Source organism: Tenrec ecaudatus, chromosome 9 (assembly GCF_050624435.1).
Source record: "Tenrec ecaudatus isolate mTenEca1 chromosome 9, mTenEca1.hap1, whole genome shotgun sequence".
In the NCBI taxonomy this organism is placed as follows: Eukaryota; Metazoa; Chordata; class Mammalia; order Afrosoricida; family Tenrecidae; genus Tenrec; species Tenrec ecaudatus.
The window spans coordinates 153,428,812-153,449,646 of NC_134538.1; the positions used below are offsets into that span (position 1 = coordinate 153,428,812).

The 20,835-nt window shown below is 52.0% G+C and overlaps 1 protein-coding gene across 1 annotated transcript in view; it reads left to right on the forward strand.

Moving 5' to 3' along the window:
• The window catches only part of BPGM (bisphosphoglycerate mutase), a 35,997-nt gene that overhangs the window by 4,717 nt on the left and 10,445 nt on the right, over positions 1-20,835 (forward strand). Inside the window, exon 2 of the mRNA XM_075558688.1 lies at positions 10,424-11,084. Within this exon, the coding sequence (XP_075414803.1) occupies positions 10,484-11,084 (601 nt within the window). The 5' untranslated portion in view covers positions 10,424-10,483. The remainder of the gene's footprint in view (positions 1-10,423; positions 11,085-20,835) is intronic.

Sequence of the window (20,835 nt, forward strand, 5' to 3'; positions counted from 1 at the left end):
TGATATGTGAAGTATATGCTAATGAAACTGCTAAGAGAGAGAGAGAGAGAGAGAGAGAGAGAGAGAGAGAGAGAGAGAGATGGCACACCAAAGGTAAGCCATGGGTTTCACAGTCATCTGCTTCATCTCCTTTTAAGCAGCCGCTACCTTGGCCCGGCTCGTCCTTCTTTGTTACCAGAATTCTTGCAAACGTTTCACAGTGAGTATCCACGACTGGTTTTTGCAGACTCTCATATGACGTTGTGAGCACTGCCTGGCCCTACCAAAATGCATGCGGTTGAACCCCTACCCAGGCTCCAGTTTTAGAGAAGAATCTGCAGTCTTTGCCCAAAGGCCTTTTCTGTTTTGGGCCACTATCAGGCTTTTTAGACCAGTCCCTCCTACTTCCTGCCCTGCCCTGTACTTAGGGTGACCGTTGTTATTGCTAGCGTTGTTGAGTCAGTGGATGCCTGGCAACGCTGTGGGAAATAGAATGCAGCAGTGCCTCGCCCTGTCGTGTCCTCCACCTTCTTTGCTGTATTTGTGGCCATCGTTGCAGCCACTGTGTCACCTCTCGTCGAGGGCCTTGCTCTAACGTGTCTAAAGCACACGAGATGATGTCGCACCATCGCGGCGGCTAAGGAGCATCCCGCAGATCTGTTGGTCCTCCTGGCGGTCCTTTCAGTAGTCTGTCCCCAAAGCATAATCCATCCATTCTTTTCCAATCCCCTTCCTTCATTGGCTGGCTACCCCGAGCCTGGTGCACCTTCATCCTCTAAAAGACACCTTTGCTGTTAACGTTTGAAAGAGGTCGTTTGCAGGCGACTCATCCCTCATCATTGGGTTTCTTGACTGCTGCTACCGGGAGCCCAAGTCAACAGACACCCGGACAACTGAAATCTTTTCTCCGGGTAGCACGATGTGAAGCCATAGTTTCCTAAATGGGAATGCTTACGAGTGAGAAGGTGTCCTCAGAATAATTCCGTTGGAAAAACTGGCCTAAAGTTAGGCTATCCCAAGCGAGGAACCAGGATGATTGTTAAGCCCACCCAGGTGGTGGCCGCATACCTGCTAAATGCCAGGTCCGTAACTCGAAACCACCAGCCACTCCTCTGGAGAAAGACGGGGCTCTCTACTCCCGTAGAGATTTACACTCTCGGAAAGTCACTGGGGCGGTTCTAACCTGCCCTATGGGCTGCTCTGGGTGTCATTGACTCGACAGCAATGAAATGCTTTGTTTTGGGGGGATAATTCAGCCAGTTTTAGTGGGCTCCCCGTCTGTATATGCCTATTTTTTGGTCTCTACTCGCTTTCCTTCTACTAGATGCTTTGAAGCAAGTATTTATCTTGCACCTCTTTCTAAATGTAGCTTGAGTCATGCTACATCCACCAAGAAGCCTTATTAGAAGTCCTCTCTCCTTGCCCCTCTTCCTTGTGGACCTAGTGCTTTCTCATGATGCTAGTTACTTTCAGTTGTAGTGAAACACTCCGCTGCCTCCCTCTCCCCGCCCCCTTCCCTAAAGACATAATCTGCATTGCCATTCATCTCCTCCTCACCGTGTATTGTGACATGCCCAAAGGAGGCTGACCAGCCATGTCTAAAGGAAGAATGGCTGGCTGACTGACTGACTGAATGAATGCCTGCGTGGGCCAAAGTGGGTAGATGGATGAGTATTTGGGTTGCCTGAGTACAAATCCTTCCTGTGAACGTGACTAAAAGTAGCTACGTTTTCTGCATGAGCAATTAGTGAGAGAGAGCCAAGGACTGAGAACAGCTTTGAGGGCCCACGTGGCAGTAGGGCTGAAAACACACTCAAAACTGGCGTCTAGCCTGCCTGAGATTGGATTCCAGCGCTTTCAGTTAGTTTGTGTTACCGTGGCCAAGTTAAGGGCCCTTCCGACGTCGCTGCGTCTGTAAACCGAGAGTAGCAACAGAACCTGTTTCATTGACTCAATGGCAGGGAGTCGGGCTGCTGGCTGGCTGGGTTCTGGAGAATCGTGGTTTCGAGGATCAGAATCATGCCTGGGGGGGAGCACTCCTTGCATGTTAGCTCTCATCCCAAGCACTAGTTCGTCGGTGGAAGCTACAGAGGCCCAAGACCAGGACGTAATGCTGGATAATCCAGGGAAGTGCAGGGCTGAATCAGAGGGAGGAGAAGGTGTTCCTTTTGAGCATCATGGACAATGACATCAAACACTACAGGTCCCCGCGGTGTGAGCCCTGAGGATGGGCAGCCCTGTGGTAAGAATGAACAGGCAATCTCTTGGGCATGCCTTTCAGTAGAGTGGGCAAAGGGCAAGGAACATGTCAGAGGGCTGAAGGGTACAGGCTAGAGCAGCGGTTCTTAACCTTCCTTATGTTGTGGTGGCCCACCCCCCCCCCAAACCATGAAATGATTTTCGTTGCTACTTCATCACTGTCAGTTCACTACTGTTATGAATCGGGCGACCCTGTGAGAGGGTCGTTGGACCCCCAAAGGGGTCTTGACTCACAGGTTGAGACCCGCTGGGCTGGAGGGAAGAAAAAGCCCCAGAGGAATGGGAGGGAAGAGGAGACAGAACCCAAACATAGTGCTGTTGAGTTGATTCCACTCAGAGTGACCCTCGAGGGGAGAGTGACCCAATCCTGACCCAAGCCATGGTATTTTCAGTCCCCTCATCTGCATGTGAAAGTTGGACAGTGACTAGGCAGACGGTAGAAGAATCGATGCACTTGAATTGTGTTGCTGGAGTCGAATATCGAAAATACTATGGACTGCTAAAGGGACAAACCGATCTGTCTTAGAAGTATGGCCAGAATGCTCCTGCGAGGGGCAAGGATGGTGAGACTTGACTAGAACTATGGCCATACTGTCGGGAGACACCAGTCCTTGAAGACAAGACATCATGCTTGGTAAAGTGAGGGGCAGCGCAAACGAGGAAGAGCCTCAACAAGAGGGGGGGCTCCCACACGGCGACACTGGTGAGGCTGCTGCAGGACAATGTGGTGTGTGGTGTTTCCCTTTGTTGGGCTGAGGGTTGCTATGGGTGGATCTGGCTTGAAGGCACCTAACAACAAAGACAACAAGGGCGTCGTGAGTTGCCCCCGGAGGTTTCCCAGGCTGTAAATATTTATGGACCCCAGCTGCCTCGTCTTTCTCCTGTGGGGTGGATTGGAACCCCTGACCTTTTGGGTGACCAGCCCAGCACTTAGCTCACTGTGCCAACAGAGAGAGCTCTGTGAGTTGAGGTAGTGAGTCCTGCCCAAGACTTTCTTGTTGAGTAAACTTCTTCTTCCAACCAGACCCACCTGAAGAGACTCCATGTGGCCCTTCTTAGTAAATGACTAATCTGAAAGGAGTGAATTCAAGCACCCATAACCTCTTGCAATGGTTACAAGAGAAACCGGAGGAACTAACTTGGGGTGGGGGCAAAAAAAAAAGCCAGCTTGAGGTTGGCATGATTTCAGGAAGCAGCTCAGCAGGTTGCATTTTGGGATGGGAGTAGATTGTCTTAGCAAGCCGCCTCTTTAGAAGTCGGGGTGCCCTGACTTGACCCTGTGCCTGAGGCTGTTCTCAGGAGCAGTAATGAATGGAGCTCCCCCCTATCTGCTCGCCTTGTTTGTGTGTGTTTTGTGCATTGGATGCCCTGGGTTGGAAGGACAAGTTGTGACTGGGATGTGCTCTGAAGTGAAGCCAAGCGAGCTGGGATCCCCAACCCCAGCCCTGATGGTTCTCAGCAGGGAGCTGGAAGGGTATCTGTGCTGGAAGCAGAAAACCGGGAGAGCAGGCCCAACTGGCCACTTCGTGGGCCTTGTGCTCTTGAGCAAGTTAGTTAGCGACTCCATCTTCTCCACGATGGCTATGGCCACAGAGATACGGAATCTGCAAAAGTTTACTGATGAATTATTCTCGACCCTTCTTTTCCAATTCCTCAAGACATAGAGCCTTCAGTTAACTGCCTCCTACCAGCTTGGTCCAGCCAACTGCCTTGTTATCACGCTGGCAGGCCCCACTGCAACCGCCCAGTCATTGCCTCATCCATACAACCCAACCATGGCGGTCCAGCAAACTTGGACTCAATCAACACATTGAAACAGCTCGGTGCGCAGCCAGGACTCCTTGCTAAGTACCCTATGTGGCAAGTGCTGGGCTAGCTTCTGGAGGCCATCGGAGTCCGAACCGCCTTCATACAGCTTACAATCTACCCGGCTCCACAGACAGCGTGCAAGTCGCCCATCACAACTGTGCTGCCCTGCTCTCAGCGGGTGGGAACAAAAAGAACAGAGGGGTCTGTCTGCTTAGAACAGGGTCCCAGGATGTCATCGGGGACCACTAGTTCCAGTGCCACCTGGGAGCTTGTTGGCAATGCACATTCTCAGGCGCACCTCAGATCTACTGAATTAAGAGCCGGAGCAGTGGGAAACGGAGGACTGGGAAGAGAGTGGAAGCGGACAAACTCTCAATGCTCAGGATTGAAGCAGCCGGGGAGGCTAGCATTCTGAGTGCGGGGAGGCCTTCCCATTGGTCAGTTGGAGAACAGTCCCAGTCACATTCTCCTAATTAAAAATCACCCCCACCTTGTTCTCCCAAAATAGTGCCACCTCCATGTTCCAGTCTTACAAACACAGGCTGATTGCTATGTGGCCAGCAGCCTTTATCTATCGGAGGAGGCGTGCGTCTTTTGTTCTCCCCGCTCAAGGGGCAGTTGACTCCCCTCTGCCTGCCCCCAGTGAGCTCAGGGACCTGGGGGTTGAGGTCCTTGTTATGTATGTAATTAACGAGGCCTGCGTGGCCTGAGACTATCGAAGTCTGTAAAAGAATGTATTAGCTCGCTCACTCTCCTCCTCAGCCCTGACTTCATGGAAGAGGTGAGCACCCAAAACCTTTGTGTTTTAATTATTCCCATCAATTACACAGCCATCCCTTGGGACCCACCAGCAGTGGGCTGGCTCCCACACCCAGCCGTCTGTTTTGTGGGTGGGATCTCCTGGTGACCCTGAGGCACATTCATGTGTGAGAGCCACTGGCCTGGAGGACATAACGGTTCATGGGAAACTGTAAAGCTTGCTGTCCAGAGAGGAAGGATCCCTGATGGCATGGCGGGTCAGGCTCCTAACGACAAGGTAGGCAGTTCAACACACCAGCTGCTCCTTGGGAGAAAATATGAAGCAGTCTGCTCCCATAAAGATCCATTTCCTGGAAACAGTGTCAGGCTAGTAGGAATCACCTTGATGACAGTGGATGAGTATCCCCTCAGGTAGCCACCAGGCACCTGTGGCTACTGAAGGACAGGAATGTGGCTAGTCCCCATTGACAAGTGCTTTTAATCTGCTCTCAGGCAGTGGGGGAAGGGGCCCTGGTGGGGTAGTAGGTTACAGCAGCTCGAAACTGCCCACTGCTGTGGGGGAGAAACAGGCTTTCTGCTCCTGTAAAGAATCACGGTCTCAGAAGCCCACAGGGGCAGCTCTGCTCTGTCCTATGGGGACCACGATGAGCCAGTAACAGCTGGATGGCAGTGACTTTGGATTTGCCTTCCTTTTTAGAGGGCAATTAGTTTGGGTTTTAAGTGTGAAAGACATGCAAGATTTCAAAGACTTAATCTGAAAAAAAACAAAAACAAAAAAACAACCCAAGGTAAAATACTGCGAGGGTTATTTTACTATTGTAGTTTGAAAAATTTTGTACATGAGGGTTTAAAATACTATTAAGATAAATGTCACTTGTTAGAATGGGCTCCTAGACGGTGATATGTATGGCTTATACCTGTGACTCATTTATATTTCAGTTGGGCAGAATGTATCTGAAGGATGAATAGAGATAGGCAGGGCTATGGAGGAAGGAAATGCAAGAGGTGATGGGAGAGTTGAGTGCAGGATATAGTGTGTGTTAAAATCATCGTGGCATCCGGCTCCTAACTGCAAGGTTGGCAGTTCAAACCCACCTGCTGCTCCTCAGGAGAAAGATGAGGCTGACTGTTCTCATAAAGATGTACAGGCTCAGTAACCTAAAGGAGCAATTCTGGTCTGCCCTTTAGGGTTGCTAATGGTCAGCGTTAACTTGACAGTGGCTTAAGGAGCTGTCAAGGAACCCCGACAGCCCAGGGGTTTGCTGCCCACCCACCAATCTTTCACTTCTGTAAGAGGACAGCCTGGGGAGTCCCCAGGGCAGGTTCACTCTCCCCTGTAGGGTCTCTATCGACCCAATGGGTTCAGGAGGAGTCCTAATGACAATGGTTACACCCTACCCTGGAGTCGCTGCCAGAAAGGCTGGCAGTTTGAACAGCTTCTTGGGAGAAAGGCCTGATAACGACTCTGGTGAAGATTACAGCTAAGAACACGCTCTGGGTCAGTCCACTCTGCCACGCGGAGTTGGACTCAACTCAATGCTAACAGCAGCAGCGCCATCAAGATGGTGGTGGGGGCTGGGTGAGGGGGGCTGGATTCTGGGATTCTGGCCAGTAAATTCACAGAGAGAGAGGAGAACTCTACTTGTCCACGTCCTGCTCCTGTCTGCCCCTACCCCGCCCTTGGCCGGGAAGGCTGAACCGCTCCGCTAGAGAGAGAAGTACTACCAACAGGTCACCTGGAGCTCAGTTGAAGCCCGGAAGCACTTGAGGTGCCCGGCGCCGAACAGGAATTGATGACAGAGCTGGGAGCTGTGCGGGAGTGGGCAGAGGGTTTGGGGAAGGAGGACTGTGAGGTGGGGGCAGGCAGAAGGCCAGAACTTGACCAGTTGCACTGGCCACTAATGGGCACGCTGGGCTAAGGGTTCGATCCATCTCCTGAACTAAAGTGACCTCAGAATCCCCCTGTGGTTTGGGGGAGATTGGCCTTCCCATCCCAAGTCGGAACCTAGCAGAAGTCATACACAGCCCACAGACTCCGTCTGCTGAACTCACACCTTAAAAAAAATCAGTGCAAATGAGTTGCCACTCTCTAAAACGGTCGATCACATGCAACTCAGTGTTTCCCTCTCCCGGGGCAACAATTTGGAGCTGCGTTGTGGTGGTGGCTCCCTGTACTTTTCACAGGAGGGTTTAGGATTGGGAAGGATTGTTTGGGTTATCAGGAGCTGGTTCCCCACCAGGAACACAAACCTGCAAGCTACATCCAGCATTCTCCCAGTCTTGCTTGGGATACTCCCATCATGCTCATCTCCAAGGACGCTCAGAGAAAGGTGCTCTTGTCTCAGTGGAACCAGGCCCAGGAAAGCTATGTCCATGCACGCAAAGGTCGCCCCGCCCCGAAGAGCTGCCTGTCCATTCTAAGTGGTTCACTAGTCTCCTCGCTCCCTCTGGTCCAGGCCACTCTGCCCTTGTCCGTCACGTGTCTGCCTGGCCACAGCAGGCATTCGCGTTGGCACGCTTGACCTCAAACTGTAGATCACCCCGACTGCAGTGTTGTCGTCAGTGGCCTCATCTGCATGCGAAACCTGGCCGTGGAGACAAACTGAGTCGTCCGCATTGTGCTGGGGAAGAGTAGGGAACATACCAGGAACTGCCCGGAGAAGAAACTGAGCGGTCTCGGAAGAAGTACAGCCAGAATGCTCCTTCCAAGCCTTTGGCAAGACTCTGCCCTCCTATGCTTTGGACATGTCATCAAGAAAGAGGGGTCCCTGGGAAGGAGGGGGACCTGGTAGAGGGGCAACCACGAAGAGGGAGCCCCTCAGTGGGGTGGACTGGCAGAGTGGCCGCAGCAGTGGCCGATGGAGCGTAGCAGTGCTTGTGAGGATGGCGTAGAACCGGGCCGTGTTTCCTTCTGCCGGGCGCTAGGCTCGCTGTGAGTTGGAACTGATTTGACAAGCCCATCAGCTAGCTTGCCAGCTCGATTCATATCGAAACATTGTCACACACACAGAAGTGAGCCCACCAGCCACTTCCCGGGAAAAAAACGAAGCTGTCTACCCCTGTAAAGATTTAAAGTCTTGGAGATCCAAAGGGGCAAATGCTAATTAATTACTCAATTGTTTGTTGTGGGGTTGGTGGTTGGGGAACAGTTGGTGTAGTGCATCAGAGATCTTACGCACCGATCCAAGACTAAATCCCCGTCGAGCTCAACTTGTTTGTGCTCATTTAACAATTAAGTGGGGGAGCAGCCATTGCTGGATCCCAGGAGTAGTCGGGCAGGAGGTGACTTTGTTTTCTGAGACACCCACACATGAGTTGGGCTTCTGATCTAACGGCCATTCCCTTTTCATCCCAGTGAACAAGGGCGTCTCTTTGCGCCTACAATTTTGTTCCTCTGCTGTGGTGTCAAGAAGAAAAGAGAAATGGGTTGATTTTTTTTTTACACAGGAGAGTGTGTATTTCCGGGAGCCCTGGCGGTGCTGTGGGTTATACAGGAAGCTGTTCCCGGCCAGGTCAGCCGTTTGAACCCACCAGCCGCTGGGGGGGGGGGGGAGCCCCGAGGGGTCGGTTGCCATGAGTCAGAACTGACTCGATGGTGGTGAGCGGGGATTTGGGGGTTGCTGTAGTACAAGATGCTGAGCGGGGGCGGCTGAGGGGTGTGTTATTACAACACTGACTTGGGTCTTGCCAACAGATGGAGGCGGCAGTCTTCTGCTTCGACTGCTTGTCAGACCCTCCTCCACCCGAGAGGAAAACGGCTTCCTGCTCCCTGCTTGTCGAGGAAAGAAAGCTAAGGGTGGTGATGGAGGAGCAGCGAGTGCCTTGCTCTTTCCTCCAAGAAAACCCAAGCACAGAATGAGTCCAGTTTTATGGGGGCTGAAGCATCTACTGTTTGGGTGCATTAAAGACCCTTTGGGAAAACAACACAGAATCATCTTCTGTTGGGAAATTAAAACAAAAGCCAAGCACCCATGACCACGGGCATCCAGGGCTTGCCTTCTTCCACGTTCTTAAAAGGGTCTGTTGGTTGAGGGGCCAGGGAGCTTAAGTCTCCTCTCAAGGTCCGTTTGCCTCTGAGCACAAGTTTTAATGAGCAAAGGGCTGCCACCAGCCTGACTTCCCGCCCTGTTCTGTCTCTCGACTCCCTTGCCCTCCCCAGCCCCGAATCTCAGCCCCGGAGGTGCCTTCGGCTGAATCCCAGTTCCTCCCAGCACACGGTGCTTCCCCGAGCCGCATCAGCAAAAGCTTCAACCTAAAGCTTGACTGGAGATGAGGGTCACAAGTCGTTCCCCCACAGCCCCTCTCCCCTTACTGCCAGCATCCTTGTCTGCTTTCCATCCAGAGAGGAAACCTTTCAGAGTTTCAAAAAAAATTTTTTTCTCTCCCCAGAATGTCATTCTCATCAAGTGGCTCCCGCTTCATAGCGGCCCTCGTCTCCGAGGTAGCCAGTCTTTGCTTGTCTTTCTCCCACAGAGGGCAGACCTTAGCTCGCCGAATATCCGGTCATTCTGGGTGAATCACTGTATAAGTGATACAGAAATCTCCAGTTAATGGGAGGTGCCCGAAGGGCAGAGCAGGCTCGCGTGCTCATCGCTCCCCAGCGGGAAGGGCCTGGGTGGAGGTGGAGAGCGCTGGGCAAGTCCTCAGAGCAACCTTCGTCTATGTAGGTGGCCTGTCCAGGAGAGAGGAGGCTGGTAGGGCGTGGTGTGTGGGTGCTCCAGCTTTTTGGACCAGCTGCTGCAATTCTGGGGAGTTCAGAAAGACTCGGGGCTGTATGCCACTGTCCTAGACACCTCTCTAGCTGGGGATGCATGTGGCTGGAAGGCTAAGGCGGAGGGGAGGGGCCGCCTTATCAGACAGGTCTCTCCCTCCTGTGGGCCTGCCCTTGCTAATCTGCTTCTCCGGGCAGCACGGCCCAGCTGTGTACGTTGGATAGCGTGCTTTGCATCTGGATTTATTCTGGGTGCACGTTCTTTCTGGAGGCCACGTAAGAGATTGTCGAGGCGTCCCCGTGGTGTTCGTGGTACTTTAAGGCATGGGGATGCTCTTGGTCGGTTGGACATGTTGGCCTAGCAGACCTGAGATGGCCTTGGGTGTGGTCCAGCCAGTGGCACTGAAGAACACCAATTGGTGACACACCAGATGCATGTAGATGACTCATTGAGATAACATGCTCACTGATGTCAGCAACAAGAAGGCCGTACCAGAGGGAAAACGAAGGCAGAGGGATGCCCTCAGTCTAGACTCGAGTCTAGAGGCAGCTGCTAGAAGCGGGGAGTCCCAGTCCCCTGTCGGCCTTTTAGCCAGCAAACCATCCCGCCCAATGCTCTCCGTGGTGAGCACAAACCGCCCTTTTATTGGGTGTAGGTGGTGTTCTGTTATTTTTCACACGGTACAATTAACACACTGTCCACAACCATCAGAAAACTTAAGTCAACTTGTGTCCCTGTAATTAATTAGCTGTCGACTAGGCCTGCCTTCGCCACCGTGGATGGCTGACGTCAGAGCCGCTTGAAAGGCATTCCGGTTTGCTCTGGAAGCTGGCCGCTGCCCTGCAGGTGTGCTGGCCAGATGAATGACGGCTCATAACACTCTCGTCTGTGTCTTCTCTCCCTAGATGCCTTGCCCCTGCTGAACACGGGCCCACTCGCGGCACCCCGAGAGCCCGGCCACCAGGATGTCCAAGTATAAACTGATCCTGCTAAGACACGGGGAGGGCGCTTGGAATAAGGAGAACCGCTTTTGTAGCTGGGTGGACCAGAAACTGAACAGCGACGGCCTGGAGGAAGCGAGGAACTGTGGCAGGCAGCTAAAGGAGCTGAACGTGGAGTTTGACCTGGTCTTCACGTCCATCCTGAATCGGTCCATCCACACCGCCTGGCTGATCCTGGAGGAGCTGGGGCAGGAGTGGGTTCCCGTGGAAAGCTCCTGGCGCCTCAACGAGCGTCACTACGGAGCCCTGATCGGCCTCAACAGGGAGAAGATGGCCCTGAATCACGGCGAAGAGCAGGTGCGGATCTGGAGGAGGAGCTACAGCGTGACGCCGCCCCCCATCGAGGAGTCCCACCCTTACTATTGGGAGATCTACAGCGACCGGAGGTACAAGGTGTGCGACGTGCCTGTGGACCAGCTGCCGCGAGCCGAGAGCTTGAAGGACGTCCTGGAGAGACTCCTTCCCTACTGGAACGAAAGGATCGCCCCGGAGGTACTGAGCGGCAAAAGCATCCTGATATCCGCTCACGGAAACAGCAGCCGCGCGCTCCTGAAGCATCTGGAAGGTACGATTCTCCTCCTCCTGCTCTGCTCGGCGGGGGTGGCTAAGCCTTGCCCTCGCACCCCCAGGGAAAGGCGCATGGTGCCCCACCCACCTGGAAGATGGTCCTTTCCCATCTCCGCTGTCAAGGTCATCCCGTAAAACAAAAACCCGGTGGCTTTCTGCCCTTGCAGAAGCAGTTCTTACAAGTTAGTGACCACCAGCATCACCCCCCGCCCCCCAAAGGCTTGTGGAAGCACAGAGTAACCGCCCCGCCCACCGCCCCTGCCTCTGCTCCAGGGTTCTGGATGAGTGGGTGTGTGGTCTAGTTGCATTTCTACCAAGTTCCCCAATGCTGCTGCTTCTGCAGTGGCTGCTGCCTCCGAGAACCACGGAACCGAAGGATTCCGTGGTCTGGCGTAGGAAGTAAGGCTTTGAATTTGTTCTTCCCATTTCAGTTGTGCAGACCAACTGAAACTGGGCCAGGAGAAAACTTGTTAGGGGTATCGGGACAGTAATCGGAACTTAAGCTCCCCTTTAGGAAACAAGGGCCGCCTTGGTTGCTTAGCAACCAAATCTCTTGACAGACAGACTGTGAAACAGCAGTGCCCTGCTCAAAGACCAGCCCTCTCTAAATGTCAGCTGCCCTGTGCTGATCTGGCAATTACCCAGCATCCCATGAGTCGTGACTACACCTTTCAAGTTTCCAATTTCCCACCCCCATCCCCATTTAGGTTATTAATGTAGTTGGTGACAACCTCCCCACCATGTTTTACACATTCAAGTCCATTCCGATTTCCACTGCGTCAGTCATAGGGGAACTAGTTCAAACCAATCAGAAGTCCTGGTAGATGAAGTGAGGGTAGGGAGGGACGGGATATCGATGGACGTGGCGCATAAATTCCACTAGTTTGTGTGAATCTTTCAAGTGAAGGAAATGACCCCTCCTTGAGTTTTGCGCCGTTTCTTTAAACCGTAAACAATTCCTGATGTGTGTTCAGGCTTCGGATTCCACGGCAATTTTCATGTTCCAGGTCAGACTTAGTCGTGGAATGGGGACAAAGGAAGAGCGGAGAAGATGAAACACAGGACGGCTCACTACTTATCTTGATCCAAAATTTTTGGAAATAATCCGTGTCCTTCAGGGTCCCCGTTTTATTTTGAAGTCTGATCGTGGGGTCTACATGTATTCCCAAATGCCCTGCCTGCTGACCTTCGTCCCACGTAAGGGACTAAATGAGCTTTTTTAAGGACTTCTGTCGCTTACTCGGACATCAGTGACTCACTGCGAGCCTTCAGGGCCTGTCTCTCCCCTCTCTGCCGTCACCAGGAACCCCCCCCCCCCCCCCCCGTGTCTGTAGTGATCCGCTCTACTTTCCGCGCTGTCAGCAGTTGGTTTCCTGGTACTTGGACGCCTCTGCATTTTCACTCTGCTTTGCTCCTCTCTAAGGAGCCCAGCGGTGTAGTGGTTATGCAGTGGGCTGCCATTCACGTGATCGGCAGTTTGAAACCCTCAGCAGCTCCGAGGGAGAATACTGTGCTTTCCACGCCTGCAAGCAGTCTCAGAAACCCACCGTGGGGCTGCTGTGAGTCAGCATTGACACGATGGCAGTGAGTTGGCTCTTTGTATTTTACCCTTCTCGACAAGGCTGGACCAACAATGAAAGAGTTGGCATTGCATGCAGACGAAAGCAAAGTAGGCAGTTGGCTTACTGAAGGAAGGAATGAAGGATTCTTGATGAGATTTCCATGTAAAGTTAAAAAAAATTTTTTTTTTCACGTAAATTTTTTAGCCCCGTGTGTTCTTTCCCTAATTTCTGCAACAGGGCCAAGAGCCAAATCCCTACTCCAATACCTGGCATGCGCCAATCATTCCGCTTCGTCAAGTCTGCAGCTCTATTGGCAGTTGAAAACCTGTGACTAGACATGGCATGCCACCTGTTTGTGTGTGGTGTGTGTGCGCGCGTCTCTATGTTTTGGTCGTATACACCCCACTACAGAGAAGCTTCTGGCCTCTGTTCAGAGTGTGTGACCCAGACCTTCATGACTGTAATGGACTAGCGCACTCTGGTTGGAAGAAGAGGTGAGGCCCTTCTTAGGACAGCAGCCAACTGACCCCAGAATCTGCAAGTTTTCTCTGAAGATACTCTTGCCTGCCCACCAGCTCACTTTTAAACAGATCACCCTAGGAACAGGCTTCCTGCTCAGAGTCCTACCTTCTCTCTGACCGCCCCTGTCCCCCCAGCACCCCCACTTGGCCAAGGAAATCCTCCTTAAAAAACAAAACCGAGCTGTTTAGGCTGCGGTGCCTCTCTAAAGCTCTTCTGCAGCCCCAGCCAATTCTAGACACCCTAGCTATTCCAGGTAAAATCCCTGCAGCCTTCCCCGCGACCTCTTCATCTCTGTGGGAAGCAAAGGCACCCAGAACAGGAGAGTGGATGCATCCTTTAACTCTGTTTCTTTGCGTCTCCAACAGAGCGGGAGGCGAGGAGGGGAGTTTAGCAAATGGCGGTGTAAAGAAGGCTGCCACCATGGGGCGGGCAGAGGGAGAACGATCAGTCAGAGTTAGGTCTGACACAAAGCTCACTGCTAAATCGGAGGGCGTCTTTCAAACCAGCCGTTTATTGAGAGCGGATTGAACGGTGCAATCCGTGACCCTCGGAGTCCGCAGTTCCACCCTTTCTGGTGCATGCCCAAGAGGCGCGAAGCCTTCTGCCCACACCCGTGTCCATGAGCGTTCCTCCCCAAGTGAACCGATGGGAACAACCCAGATGTGCACCCCCTGACTCGAGGGCACCATTCAAAGGCGTGTGGGATTTGGGAGGTGGGGGTGGGGGGCGGTAATGAAAAGGTTCTAGAGTTGATTGTCGTGGTGGACGCACGGCTCTATGAACAGCCTCAGAGATATGAATTTGTGACCATTCGAAAGTCCCACACGCCGCCAGTCATGGCCGGTCTGTGAGTCACAGCTCAGTAAACGCGTTGAGCGCGTTTAAGCAAATGGCTTAATGAATGCTTACAAGACTTAGCATTGGTTGACCTAGAAAACAGAAAAGTTTCAGGTAAATTAATCAAATTATTATAGGCGATCTGGTGGCGGGCGGGGTGGATTATGCATTGGGCTGCTAACCGCAAGGGAGAGCGATGCGGTTTTCTACTGCTGTAGAGAATCACAGTCTAGGACACCCACAGGGGCAGTTCTGCTCTGTCCTATGGGACCCCCAGGTCAGAATCAATTCAATGGCAGCGAGTTTGGCTCCTTTTCTTTGGTGTGATAGAAGACAGCAAAATGGAAATGCATGCGGGTGGGGCGAAACGAGAGCCAGCTTTGGCCACCAGGGTGGCCATGGGCTTGCCTGTTGAGCTGGACTCTTCCTTGACGGCAGTGAGTTGGGAGCATTTGGTTAACTTTTCAGTCACCCTCCCCTTAATCCTGTGATGCAGATCTAGCTCACCACGAATGTTCTTTTTAACTTGGACATGGGATGCTAAAGGACCATTCAGAGATGAATAAAATTGAAGTTAGTAGATGCTAATAGATTTATATTAAATTATAGCTAAAACCTTTCATTATTAAAATTTAAGTCCTTCTAGCTCTATCTTTGTAGCCAGGCTTCCTAGACAATGTGATTTTTTTGGGGGGGGGGAGATTGCTTGGGGGAAACAGGAAGGCCTAACTGGTACAAAGAGACTTGAGCAGGACGTCTGTGGACAAGGGTTGGAAGAAGGTGTCCCTAAGAGATGTCTGAGATAGTGACCAAACCAAAACCAAATCGCCATCGAGTCAGTGCTGATGCACAGAGACCCTATAGGACAGGGTAGACCAGGCCCTGTGGGCTCTCTGAGACCGTGATTCCTCATGGGAGTGGAAAGCCCCATCTTTCTCCCGAGGGGCGGATGGTGCAGACGGACGGGGGCTGGAAATGGTAGGGCTGGTGACCAGCAAGGAAGGCGGACTCCCAGGGGGCACACCTGGCAGAAAACCAGAACAGGGCCTTAGGAACAAGCCCCAAACCGGAAAAGCGCTTGCAGAGGATGTGGATTGAGATTTGTAGACCAGAAGATGGGAGGGCGGTTTGTCACCTTGGCCCACCCGTCCTGGCCAGAGGTACAGCCTTGCTGCTTTCCACCCTCTGGTACCCCCTGGTGGCATGCCACTGTAGCTTCAAGGCGCACCAAGTCTAGGATGCAAACAGCTGTTTCCTGCCCCTGAATAGGCTGGGCTGGATTTTAGAATCGCCTTGTCAATTAGCTGTCACCTCTGGTTCGAGGGCCTTTTCAAGTATCAATCTGTTACAGTGTATATTGCGAAATTCTGTTGCAATGTGTGCAGAAGAATAAGTATTCTACCTTGGTGAATCCCCAACTGACAGCAGAACCCAGCGCCCCTGTCCAACCAAAGGTTCACTCTTCCGGACTCCAAACCTCAAATGACCTAACGTATGTTAGTGGTTAAACATCTAGATTTTCTTCTTTGGGGAATGACTACTTGCCTACTTATTTTTACCGTCAAATTATCTGACCACGGCCCCTTTGTCTGTTGAACACCTGTCGGGGTGGAGCAGTTGTTAATAACACTTTTCACTCTCCAAAGAGCCCCAGCCTGGCTAACGCTTTGTAGCGTTCCTTTACCATTGGGATGTTAGGCTTTACTGGTATTAGGTATAAGCTCTTGAAATTGTCTTAGCTCGAATTCTGTATTTCCTATAAAGATGGCTACTAAATTTCTTTGTACTTTTTATAAAAGTCGAAGCACATTTGGTCATAGGTCCATGTTTATTTATATGAAGTTATTCTCTAGGAAATGGGATCTTTCAAGGCACTAGAGGGATTTTTCCTTCCTATATTGTCCTCAAACTTCTTGACGAACTCAAAGCTTTTTGCCTACTGCTGGGAAGATGGGTGGAGACAATACCCTAAAAACTGTCAGTATCCCCAAAACCCTTTCCTCAGTGCTTCAAAACAGTCACATTCGGCAGAAGAATAATGATGACCCGGTTAAAAATGAAGAATCGGGAGATTGGCCTTCCCTGGAATCTCAAAGTCCCTGATGTCTTTCTACTAAAACTGTGCACACCTAAAGACTGCGGGTGTTGGTTCTTAAGCTATTTTGGTCTACCGGTATTTGGTGCTGGGACATTGGCGGCCAGCTCCTGGTGGGAAAGGAGACCGGTGCCCCCGAGGGAAAACCCAGGGGCTCTCGATGTCTTCGCCATGGCCATGGCCAGTTGGGGTCACCAGTTCCGCCCAGGCCACTGAGCTCCACACATGATCACTGACGTCTTTTCACTTTAAATCTTCTCTGAAAAACAGTGCTTCCAACATGTGTACAAAGGTGCTTGGCACGCTGGATCGATGGATGGCCTGTGATAAGAGCCGTCGGAGCCCCCAGTAAACTGATTTAAAAAGAAAAGAAAATCGGTTCTTCCCTCATCTCTCTGTTAGGACTACGACCTTGTAAGGAGCTGAGTCAGGAACATCACGGCAGGTGGCCCGGAGAGAGACAGTTTGATAAGAATATGAGAGATCTTCAGGGGGTTCCTGGGAAAATAACAATCTCTCAATTCCTTTTTCCTTCCCCACAAAGCGCCCCCCTCACCCCCCTGTAATTGAGCCTTAAATGATCACTGCCGTTAGCAGGGCAAGGATCCCCGGTGGCTTAGTGCGCACTCATTGGACTGCGATCGTAGGGTCAGTGGTTTGAAACCGCTCGCAGCTCCCGGGAGAAGGACTGGGGTTTCTACTCCCGTGAGGAGTGACCCACTCCGAGGCAGCCCGACTGACGGCAGGGAAGCTCGGGTGCGGTTGGTGCGCACAGCAGGGGGTCTCTGCATGGTGCCCCTTAACACCGCTGTACGGGCAGCATTGTGTTTGACCCAGGAAACTGGGGCAAGGGTGTGGGCTCACCAGGAAGCTCTGGTTTTAGTTTTGAGCATATCCTGGCCATTCCTTTGATCTCAATTGATCATTCGCTAACCCCTAAGCTCTTTTGCTTCAAGAAACCGATTTGATGGAAAGGAGCAAACTAGTGACCCGCCCCACCCGGGTGGGTGAGACTCACCTGGGTGAAGCTTACCTGCATCCTGCCGAGTGTTGGAAAGCCGGCTTAGGAAGCTGTGCAGCGCTGCACGGTCCATTTCTAAACCATTCTGGAAAGTGCAGATCCATCAGGACAGAAGACACCTCAGTGGGGGGAAGGGGAGACGGGCAAACGGGTCAGGAGTGCGCATTTGAGGGTACGAGCCGGGTCTCTCTCTGTCGTGTTGAGGCTGGTACTGCTGGGCCTGTCAGAACTCGTACAAGTGTTTTCTTAAAAGTGTAAGTTTCCCAGAAAGATGACGCCTAGACTAGGGGTGTGAACGCCCTTGCTCTCCTGCAGAAGGCACTGGAAAGCGGATGGGACACACAATATTAGATTAAAATCGCAACACCGTATCATTTGCTCACACCTTTTAAAGTCCATTTTAAAGTTGGTCTATTTAAAAAAAAATTTCTGTTTTCTTTGCAACTCGGGTTTTTCTCTATTTTGTTATTGTCGTTAGCTTTTTTTTTTGGTTCATGGTTTCTGTGTGTTTTTCAGTATATTTCATCCAGGATGGGCAAATCGATATAGACAGTAATTGGATTAATGGGTCCCTGGAAGTACCACAGGGGAGGTTGGGGGAAGTGGGGATATAATAACAAAAATACAAGAAAAAAGAAAATCATTAAATTGATCATGGTAATGGTTGAACAACTCTTCTTGATTTAACTGATCTATTGAATGATGATATTTAAGTTATGTCCCAACAAAACTTTAAAAAAGCGGGTGAGTTTTGCTGTCTGTACATTCTACCTCAACTAAAAGCGGGCCGTTGTCCAGTGAAATTCCCACCGCCCTTATTGGGGCCCTGCCTCTGCTCCAGTTGGCAGCGATGAGTGCATTTAATTGTCCATTAGCCAAAGAAATGGAAGCTGCTGTGTGCATCGCCCACACGCACTACCATCGAGGTGATGCCCACGCACAGAGACCCTGGAATACGGAGTGAAACTGCCCTGCGGCCTCCATGACGGTCACTCTCTACTGGATAGAAAGCCCTGGCTTTCTCTCACAGAGGGGCTGGTGGTTTTGAACTGCTGACGACCCAATGTTAGCAGCCTGACTCGTAAACTATCCTGGTGAATACGTATGCTTTCTCAAGGGTTCAGGAGCTTTTAGCTTTATTCAACACCTCGACCATGTCAGCACGGGGCTGCTAACTGCACGGTCGGTGGTTCAAACCCACTTGCTCCTCTGAGAGGGGAAGATGAAGCTGCCGGCCCCCATACACACAGGGGCAGGTTGACCCTGGTCCCGTAGGGTTGCTATGAGCTGGAATCGACTCTGCGGTGGGTTTAAGCCAGGGTCAGTGCAGACAAGTGCTTTTCCAAACCCTCTCTCCTGAAGAGTTCCGTATAAGCTGCTGGAACGTGGAGTCTCGCTAGAGTCTTGCTAACGTTCCTTGCAGGTGCCTTTGGTAAAAGGTGTTCCAAACTAGAACTGCCTCTGCTCCTTTGCCCCAAATGGCTTGGGGGGGACCCCCTGTAACTTTTATTCCTTCCCACAACTGCTTGGTGTGGGAGTGGGCCAACAAGCTGTGCTGGAGTCCACCCAGGTGAGCAGTGTCGAGGGTCACCTGTTGACAGGCTTGAAACCAGGCAGCGCCCTGGTCGTCCTGTGAGAAATACACCTGTGGAAACTGCAGGGCAGTGCTTAGGACAGGCTGCCTGAACGAGGGCGGTCTCTGCCCTGTCCCTGGGCTTTTAAATGGTTCATTAGCGTGTTTATTTTCAACCCACCTACAGCTCACGTACCATACATTTCAATAGTGACGTCACTTTGTAGTGACAACACTACAATCAACTCCCGAATATTTCGTTTTCCTGAAACTCAGTGCTAGCTCCTCATGTCTTGCTGCCCTGCCCTGCCCTGCCCCGCCCCGCCCCGCCCCGCCCTGCCCCTCTGAGGCTATTGCTCCACACATTGTCTCTGTAGGTTTGCTTAATCTAGTTTCACACACACACGGAGAAACATACAAACTCAAGACAGACTACAAACAAGCGGCCCAGCATCAATGACACAATGAATGTCCAGCAGCTTATCGATGTCCTCTTTCTCTCCTCTTGAGCCCTGGTGGCACAGTGGGCTGCTCGCCCTAAGATCAGCAGTTCAAAGCCACCAGTGGCTCCGAGGAAGGAAAATGAGGCTTTCTACTCCTGTAAAGCTGTGGAGCCTCAGAAACCCACGGGGACAGTGCTGTTCTGCCCAGTAGGGTCACTCTGAGTCAGAAGTGGCTCGATGGCAGCTCTCTCACAGCCTCTATATTTCTAAGAGTTGCTTTACTTCCAACTTGATAGTCGTTCTAAACACTTTTTTCAAAATAAGACTTATAAAAAGTCATATGAAATATACTAAACAAACTCCTACTTGTGTGGGGTGGGGTGTGCTGCGCTCTGGTGTGTAAGACTGTGTATGGGGGTGCCCTCCGCAGGGGGTTGCCCTACATGGTGGTGGTGCTTAAGACTTTACGTCGGGGTAGGTGCTGACGTTGGGGAGTACGTAAGACTTAAGTCAGGGAGGGCTGCGTAGGGGCATGCCTAAGACAGCTTCACGCTGGGGAGGGCTCAATGTAAGGGACTCAATCGGTAACCGTATGTCAGGGTGTCGGTCTGTGTGCTAGAAGCCCACCGGTGCCCCCTGCCCAGGTCAAAGCCCAGGTCAAGGCAGGGCTCAGCTCAGACTGGCCCAGACGCGCTTCCCAGCAGCATCCCCCCGGGAGCCGAACCCCAGCCGGGAATGTTGCGGATTGCAGACTGGCTCGTGTTCTGCCCTGTGGTTGGCACAGTCACTTCCTGTCTGTGTTGTGCTGGCCCGCACCCAAGGCCAGGCCAGGTACTGGAAGGAAGCAGCCTCTGGGTGCTGCCAGCGGAAGTGGGTTGTTTAGTCTGGGCCCAGTGCAGGACCGGGCAGTTTCAAGTTCAGGGCAAGAGCGGGCCGCCAGGGCCTCCTCAAGGACAGAGGTGCCCCTGAAGCCGGGTGTGCTGCCACACACCCTGCAGGGCCCAGGAGCTGGGCGCTGAAATTGGAGACAGGAGGAAAGGTCAGCTGGAGGCCCCATGCGGGCCGCGGGGACCAGGACGATGAGCCTGTCACCTTTGGCATTTTAGCGTGATATTTTCAGAAGGCTCGCCTCTGTGAGGCAGACATCTGCTCCGCGGGCCTGCTCATCCGCAGCCTCCTTATGAACGTCATAGATGTATAGAAGCCGATGGCTAACGGGAAAGCTAACAGACCAGAATCTTCTCCCCGACTCTACATCAGTGGTGGTTATCCTATCGTGTCCACGTGTCCCCTTACCATGTCCTCAAGCCGTACGAGGGTAAGTTCAAAAACATTGCTAGAGAGTCAAGGAGACGTGTATGAAGCAAAGATAGGAACACGGGAAGCTGCTGTTATTCGGCACATTCTCTACGTAGGTCTGCGTGCTTCTGAAGGTGCATTTTGCCCTCATCCTTCTCCAGGGAATTCTGCCCTCGTGGGTTGACTCTGTGCCAGGATGGCAGTGTTGAAATCCTCAGGAACTAGACCTGTGTCCTTTGGGGAAAAATGACTTGGGGCAACTTTCCTGGCTCTTTTCTCTCCAATGCAGTTTCCTGTTTTCTCAAAACCCCATGGCCATCCAGTGTCCTTTGGGAAAATCTTAGCGGGATTGCCTCCTCGGAGACTCCCCCAAACAGTTACTGTGAACTTCTGGGCT